The 7859-nt window shown below is 48.5% G+C and overlaps 1 protein-coding gene across 1 annotated transcript in view; it reads left to right on the top strand.

Moving 5' to 3' along the window:
- Atox1 (antioxidant 1 copper chaperone) overlaps positions 1-4470 on the top strand; it is a 15515-nt gene extending 11045 nt beyond the window's left edge. The window contains exons 3-4 of the mRNA XM_021213699.2: positions 624-794; positions 4328-4470. Of these exons, the coding sequence (XP_021069358.1) occupies positions 624-748 (125 nt within the window). The 3' untranslated portion in view covers positions 749-794; positions 4328-4470. The remainder of the gene's footprint in view (positions 1-623; positions 795-4327) is intronic.
- Positions 4471-7859: the final 3389 nt, after the last annotated feature.

Here is a 7859-nt window from a genome sequence, read left to right as displayed (position 1 = left end):
CAAAAAAAAAAAAAAAAAAAGAAAAGTAAATTCCGGGCTGAGAAGACACCTTAATGGCTAAGAGTATGTGCCTCTCTTGGTGAGGACCTAGCCCCACATCTGTCTGCTCACAACCGCTTACAGCTCCAGACCCTACACCTCTGGCCTGCGGGCACCTCTACTCATGTGAACATACCCCACACAGGCCCAAACATGAACATAATTTTAAAAATCTTTTAAATATGATTATAAAGAAAGGGAAGGAAGGAGGGCCCTGTGTTGCTAAATTGGGAGGTTAGTGTGGGTGTGGGAAAGTGAGGTAGTAGTGATGGTAGGATGTGGGGGGGGGGAGCGGGAAAGAGAAGAAGGAGAGAAGAGACTCACTCTCGGGGCTGAGGAAAGGGTTTAGAGTGGAGTGTTTGCCTGGTACTTGAGGCCTTGGATTCAAGCCCCATCCCCTAAACTCCTTACACACAGAGAAGAGCCCACACTCACAGTACCTAAAACAGAAAGAGCTTTCTGGTCCCTGACTCCAGGAGAGAAGCCAGTGTTACAGGAATATTAAGGAGGCCGACCTCTTTGTTCCAGTGAGTGGAAGGGTCCTGCTTCCCCCTCCTACATCCCAGTTTGCTTCTTCCCCGCAGGAGTGGAGTTCAACATTGACTTGCCCAACAAGAAGGTCTGCATCGACTCTGAGCACAGCTCAGACACCCTCCTGGCAACCCTCAACAAAACAGGAAAGGCTGTTTCCTACCTTGGCCCCAAGTAGCCAGGACCTGGGCGAGTCCTTCCGGATATATAAACTGAAGAGGCAGGTGGGTGACGTCCCAGCCTTTGTTGCACAATCCTGTTGCTTCTCCTGGGGTCCCTCATCTAAAAGGCTTGAGCCCAGAAGCAGTTCAGACTGCAATTTCTTTGGGGTTTGGAATCTTTGCCTAAATTCACCCAGAGGGCATCCGTAATAGAAAAACCCCTAACCTCCTCACCATCCAGCTGGCACTGTCTAGTTTTGGAGCACACTGCAACTGGGGTTCCTGGATTTAAGGTGCTCAGACTGAACCTGGGCTTCTTGAGGGGGGTGGGGGGGTTCCCTGATGTGTTCAGCCCACTGCCCCTCTCTGGAAAGGTTACAAGCACGTCATCATTGTCCAGTACGAGTGAGAAGTTTGGGGGTCTCAAAGGCCTTCTGTGAGCAGACAGAGTGCTGTGTTACGTTCCCAGAGTCCCGTGGGATTTGAGGGGCACCTTGCTTGGTCAGCGTGGTTTAAGTTTAGAGTATGTGACCCTTCTGAAATGGTGAGCCTCTTACTTTGGTGAAGTGGCTGTCCCTTCACAGTAGTGTCCCATACTGTGTCCCAAGCCTCTGTCACTCCTCTGCATGAGTTCATGCTTGCCCTGCCTTTCCTTCCACTTGGAGCCGGATGTGGCGCCAGCCCAGCCTGGTGCAGAGTCAGTGACCCAGCTAAGCTGTCTTCCTTCCGCGTTACCGGTCCCGGGGAGGCAGGAAGTGGACCAGTGCCAGTGCCCTTCTGTCAGGAAGCAGGACAGTCGCAGCCCACCCAGCAGTCCTCCTTGTGTCCAGCCCCCTCGCCTCCTCTGCAGTGTGTCTGACGCATGGTCACATTGGTGGTTTGTGCTCTGTTTGGAACTGAGAAACACGAGGCCTGGTGAATGCAAGTGATCTGACCAGAACCCCAGTAAGGCGGATGGCAGAGGAGGGAAGGAGCCAGGCCGTCTGTGCGAACGTGCAAATGATAGTTAGGATAGTGCCGACTCTATCAGTGACCCATGATGGCCCCTGGCAGAGGCCGACCATAGACAACTGAGGGAGGGAGGTTCCACGTTGAGTAGAGCATCCTCCTTAATGTGAGCATTTGGAACCTCAGCCGTGTGTTCTGTGTCTGTGGTACATTCCAGAAAATTAAAAAGTGAAGATGATCCGGGTCACAGGAGGCTAAGGCAGGAGAGGAGAACCAGGAAGTCAAGGCTAACCCGGGTTAGATAGAGAGACCCTGACTCAAAAAATAAATTTAGTAATGACAAAGACAAAAAGATAGTTCAGCAGATGAGGGTGCCTGCTGCCGAGACTGACAACCTGAGTTCAATCTCCAGGACCCGTGTGATGGAAGGAGAGAACTGAGTCCCTCAAATTGTCTTTTGCCCTCCACACATGCACATGCAACACATGCACATCTACACACACACACACACACACACACACACACACACACACACTGAATTTAAATAAGTAAGTAAATAGAAGAAGTCAGTGCTCCCCTGCCTTTCCTGGTCCTGGATTTGGTCCATGTCCGGGAATGAGCCAGAATGGAGTCCGGGGTGCAACTCCACTGTAGTTCACACTGACCTGGACGTGTTTTATGAGATTTAACCTACAGAGGAGACAAACCCTCCATTCTGCCCCGCTGCCTTTCCTGGTCCCTGTGCAGCCTCCTTAAGGTTTGTCCTCTACAGGATGACAACACCAGCAGCTTTTGCTGTGCTTTGAACCGGAGCATCCAGCATGGTCCAGAATCCCTGGGGTTTGTGGGTGGGGCCCTGGCCTCCATCTCTTCCAAATAATCGTATTGTGTTTTGGACCTCCTTGTAAAGGTTTTCTTTATTTTTAAAAAATCATTTTGAAGTAGAGCCTCCCTGTGTAACCCAGGCCACAGTCTGGAAGTGGCAACAATCCTTCTAACCCTTCGGCCCTATTCGGCCCTAACCCTCAAATGCTGTCATCACAGCTGTGAGCCCCCAGGTAATCGTCCAGATAAGGTTGTATATGAGGTGCAGGAGGATGGCTCTGGGTAAAGGCACCTTGGGTGCGAGCCTGGCGGCCTGCGTTTGATCTCCAGAACCCACCTAAAGCTGGAAGGAGAGATTAAACCTGACCTCTGACCTTCACACACATACGATGATGCACATACCAACACCATTCTAATGAAAAAAAAATTTTTTAGATTTATTTATTATTATACATAAGTACGCTGTAGCTGTCTTCAAACGCACCAGAAGAGGGTGTCAGATCTCATTATGGGTGAGATCATTACCATGTGGTTGCTGGGATTTGAACTCAGAACCTTTGGAAGAGCACTCAGTGCTCTTACCCGCTGAGCCATCTTGCTAGCGCCCAAAAAATTTTTATTTAGCTGGGTGGTGGTGGCACACATCTTGAATCTCAGCCGAGAGGCAGGTGGATCTCTGAGTTCAAGGCCAGCCTGATCTACATTGTTAGTCCCAGGACAGCCAGGGCTACACAGAGAAACCCTGTCTCAAACAAACAAACAAACAAACAAACCAAAAAGAAAGAAAAAGAAAACAAAAAGGTTTGTTTAACTTTGAGAAAAGGGTTGTGTTTGATAAGCATGGTCTCTGGAGAAGGACTGGAGGAAGGATGAACAGCCCCTGTAACTAAAGTAGCGCCTGCTTCTGGCGAAGCGCTACCCTTCCAGCTTGTTCCTTGTGGCTTTCTTTTTTCTTTCTTTCTTTTTTTTTTTTTTTTTTTTTTTTTGGTTTTTCAAGACAGGGTTTCTCTGTATAGCCCAGGCTGTCCTGGATCTCACTTTGTAGACCAGGCTGGCCTCGAACTCAGAAATCCACCTGCCTCTGCCTCCCGAGTGCTGGGATTAAAGGCGTGCTCCACCATGCCCGGCCCTTGTGGCTTTCATTATCAAGGTGAAAATGTAGTTGACATGATGGAGTTTGCTGTGTTCATGGGCGCCATAAGCACTGTATGTGTTCATGGTGGAACACAACCACACCGGTACCTACTTCAGAACATTTTCATTATCTGAGAAAAAAACCTCATGTCCGTCAGCAGTGGTTCCCCAGTCACACCCACTGCTTCCCCTGATAATGCCAGTGTGCTAGTCCTAGAGCTCACTCTGTGTATAGACCTGAAACTCTCAGAGATTCCCCACCCCCACCCCCCTCTGCCTCCAGAGTGCTGGGATTAAAGGAGTGGCCACCACCCTCTGGCTTTTTAAAAAAAAATATTATTAACGATTTCATGTAGCTCAAACTGGCCTTGAACTCCTGACCCTCCTGCTTCTAACTCCAGTGTTGGTGTTACAGAAGTTGGCCAAGCCCAGTTTTCAGACTTTTTAGTCTGGGAGGTGTCAAACATGTATAAGCTCTGTGTGGAAAGAGTCAGTTCCTGTCCTTCACCCAGACCCAAAGTTCCACGTCTGGTTACTTTGTAACAGATTCTAACCATACAAAGTTTCATCTGTGCAAATAGCAGTTACCATGGGCAGTTACAGAGAGACTGTGTAACAGACTGACATGCAATGTTTCCCATTCACAGTAGGTGGCGCCATTGACCTGTCTTATGTTCCCTTTCTCCTAGGCTGTTGATCTGGTCTCCCCCGCAGATCTGGAACACCTACTGCTCAGTCCAGCCCAGCCATGGTGGTCCTGCCCAGACAGGCCTTCCCTGCTGGCTCCCTGCAAGCTTCCATTCAATAAAATCAAGCTGCATTTGTTGATGAAGTGTCTGGTGTGTGTTCTCGGTACTGCTTGCCCATCCTCAAGCGGCTGCTGTGCTTGCCTATGCTGCTGGAGCCTCCTACTCAAGGTCACACACCACTTCTCTGCTGTGTGATCTTGAGCAGCCCACTGCCCTCTCTGGGCCTCTCTGTAATGGGAATCATTGGGCCAGATCAGTGATTTTCTCTCTTCTCACTATGTCGACTCTGTCTTTGAAAAGCGAGTTTAATGTAAGAGTTGAGACTTTGAGGTAGTTAGAAAAATAAGAAGCCACCGTGAAGACAGGCTACTCCAGTAAGGTTTGGGTTTCAGCAACTCCCAGCTGGTTTACTTAACCTCTCAGTGTTTAAGGCCTGAGAGATAAAGTAGAGACACCCCCAGCATCCACTACTCACTAACATTTCCATATGTCATGGATCACAGATGGAGGACTGGTAAGTCCTCCCTTCAAAGATCACCACTGCCTTTACAGAGCCGCTTGGCAAAGCAAGGCAGTGTTTAGTCTGTAGCTTTTTGTTTGTTTGTTTGTCTTGTTTTTTTAAAGACAGAGTTTCTTTCTGCAGCTCTGGCTGTCCTGGGATTGGCTCTGAAAACCAGGCTGACCTCAAACTCAGATCCTCCTGCCTCTGCTCCTGAGTTTTGGAATTAAAGGTGTGTGTCATCACTTTTTAAAAGTCTGTGTAGGGCTGGAGAGATGGTTCAGTGGTTAAGAGCACTGACTGCTCTTCCGAAGGTCCTGAGTTCAAAATCCCAGAAACCACATGGTGGCTCATAACCATCTGTAATGAGATCTGGTGCCCTCTTTTTCTGGTGCATCTGAAGACAGCTACAGTGTACTTAGATATAATAATTAATAAATCTTTTTTAAAAAAGAAGTCTGTGTAGCTTTCAAAAACAAAAAACCCTATGCGTGAGGCATTACGTTGCTGCCTAGCTGGGAACCTGAGAGATGGCCCAGTTGGACCCCAAGACCATGCTGGACACACTTGGTGTCTGAGATGCTTTGGGGCAGATTTCAGATGTCAGACCATCTTGACTGGATCGTGGGGGAAGTTGATGATCCAGACGGTCATTGCCTCTTGACCTAGGCTGGGGTCGGGGAGCTGGAAAGAGGAAACTAGAGCCACCTCACAAATGATGTGGTGTGTTCTGCCCATTGACACTGAAAACCAGAATTGCATTTTCCCAAGCCAGGAGAAAACCACGTGACTGTCGGCAACTGTCTGCTGTGCATAGGAAGGTTATAAAGTGTCCATTGTTCTCTGTTTTTGTGAGGCAGGGCATCACTATGTAGCCATCCTACAACTCTGGAGAAACACCTGCTTCTGCCTACCAAGTGCTGGGGTTAGTGGCATGTGCCACCATGAGTAAGTATGTGTATCTGCAAGTGTATGCCATGTTTGTCTGGGTACCTGAGGAGACCAGAGGAGGACATTAGACCTCTCAGAGCTAGAGTTACAGACAGTGGTAAAGGTGGGTGAAGGGAACTGAATGTGGGTCCTCGGGCATTTACCGGGCACGCAACCCTGCTGGGCGGGCCTAGGATGAGATCAGCTCTGCCCTTGGCCAGCCATGACCTGGGACTAGGCAGCTCATCTCTCCCAGTGGAAGTTTCTTCATCTGAACCATCACAGATCCTTCACTCCAGGGAACCTGGGAGCCAAAACCTCCTTTCACTCTTGAGGAGAAGTGCTAGTGTAACGTGGGGAATCTCACCTGTGACGCAGCCCTCTCATAGTGAAAGCAAGAGAGATCCTCGGCTGCATAGAGACTTTGAGGCTAGCTTGAGCTGCATAAGATCCCTCAGTCAATCAACTGCCAACAAAACGAGTCTAAAGCCAATTAAGTCCTTTGTGGTCCCTTAGGAGCACAGGGCTTCTTCCTAAGACTCCTGGTAGGTGTTTTTTGACCACTAGATGGCAGTGTTCTTTGGATTTGGTCTTTCTGAAGGAATTCTAAGGGGCTTGGCCGAATGCAATGATCCCAACCAACTGGAATAGTAGAAGAGGCAGCGGTTTGTCCCCCGAGAAGTCCCTAGCCCTAAAGGCACCACTAACTCAAGCCTTGGGCATTTCTCTTTTTTTCTTTTGTTTGTTTGTTTGTTTGTTTTTTGGTTTTTTCGAGACAGGGTTTCTCTGTATAGCCTTGGCTGTCCTGGAACTCACTCTGTAGACCAGGCTGGCCTCGAACTCAGAAATCCGCCTGCCTCTGCCTCCCGAGTGCTGGGATTAAAGGCGTGCGCAACCACGCCCGGCTACCTTGGGCATCTCTAATGGAGTAGGCAACCCGGATCGGCTCACCGCCAAAGGGAAGCCATCCCAAGCTTATGTCTGTTGTCTTCAAGTCTCTTGCTCATTTAAAACAAGGTTTCTTACTGAATTTGGAGCTTGATGACTCCAGCTAGAGTGTCAGTATCTAGTCACTGAGCCCCAGTGAGCCCTCATCCCCAGACCAAGTCTTTGATTTGGTTTGAATTTTATTTTTTATTTTTTTCTCTTTTCTTGACAGGGTGTTGCAATGCAGATGGTCTCAAATATCCTCAGTTGCTGCTATTTAAGATTTGTATTATAGCCAGGTAATGATGGCTGACACCTTTAATCAGCACTTAGGAGGCAGAGGCAGGCAGATCTCTGAGTTCAAGGCCAGCCTAGTCTATAGAGTGAGTTCCGGGACAGCCAGGGCTACACAGAGAAATCCTATCTTGAAACCTGCTCCCACAAAAAAAAAAAAAAAAAATGTTTTTAAGTGTGTTGTTTGTGTCTGTATGTCTGTCTGTGGATATTGCTATGAGTGCAGGTCTCCTTGGAAGCCAATCCGAATGTCTATCTACTGATAGCCTTGGAAACTAGTAGCATTGAATCCCCTGGAGCTGGAGTTACAGTCAGTTGTGAGCCACCTGATATAGGTCCTGGGAATTGAACTCGAATCCTTTGAAAGAACAATGTGATCTCTTAACTACCAAGCCATTTTTTCCGGCCCCTGTTTATTTCATTTTTGGACACAATCAAGGCATACACTGAGTAGTCGAGGGTGGCCTTGAATTTCTGGACCTCCTGCCTCCACCTCCCAAGTGCTAGTATTGCAAACATGCATCACCATGCCTGGTTTATGCAATGGTGGGGATCAAACCTAGAACTTTGTGCATGCTAATCTAACCCCAGTTTCTAGATTTTCAAAGTGCCCCATGCTTCTGTAAAGTTTCCCCAAGGGCCCAGAGCCTAGTGTAGAACAGACCTTTCCTATCTGGCGCACCCACAACCCAACAGCGGCAGCTTTACTTGTGTTGTTGATCTTTATCACCACACCAGGGCCTTGAACATGCTAAACAAGCAAGCACTCTGTCACAGAACCGCTTCCCCAGCCTTGTTTGCATATCTGTGCGCATAGGTTGC

The sequence above is a fragment of the Mus pahari genome, chromosome 14, assembly GCF_900095145.1.
Source record: "Mus pahari chromosome 14, PAHARI_EIJ_v1.1, whole genome shotgun sequence".
Taxonomy (NCBI): domain Eukaryota; kingdom Metazoa; phylum Chordata; class Mammalia; order Rodentia; family Muridae; genus Mus; species Mus pahari.
Note: the sequence above shows the minus strand (reverse complement) of the source record. Positions and strands in the feature narration are given on the sequence as shown.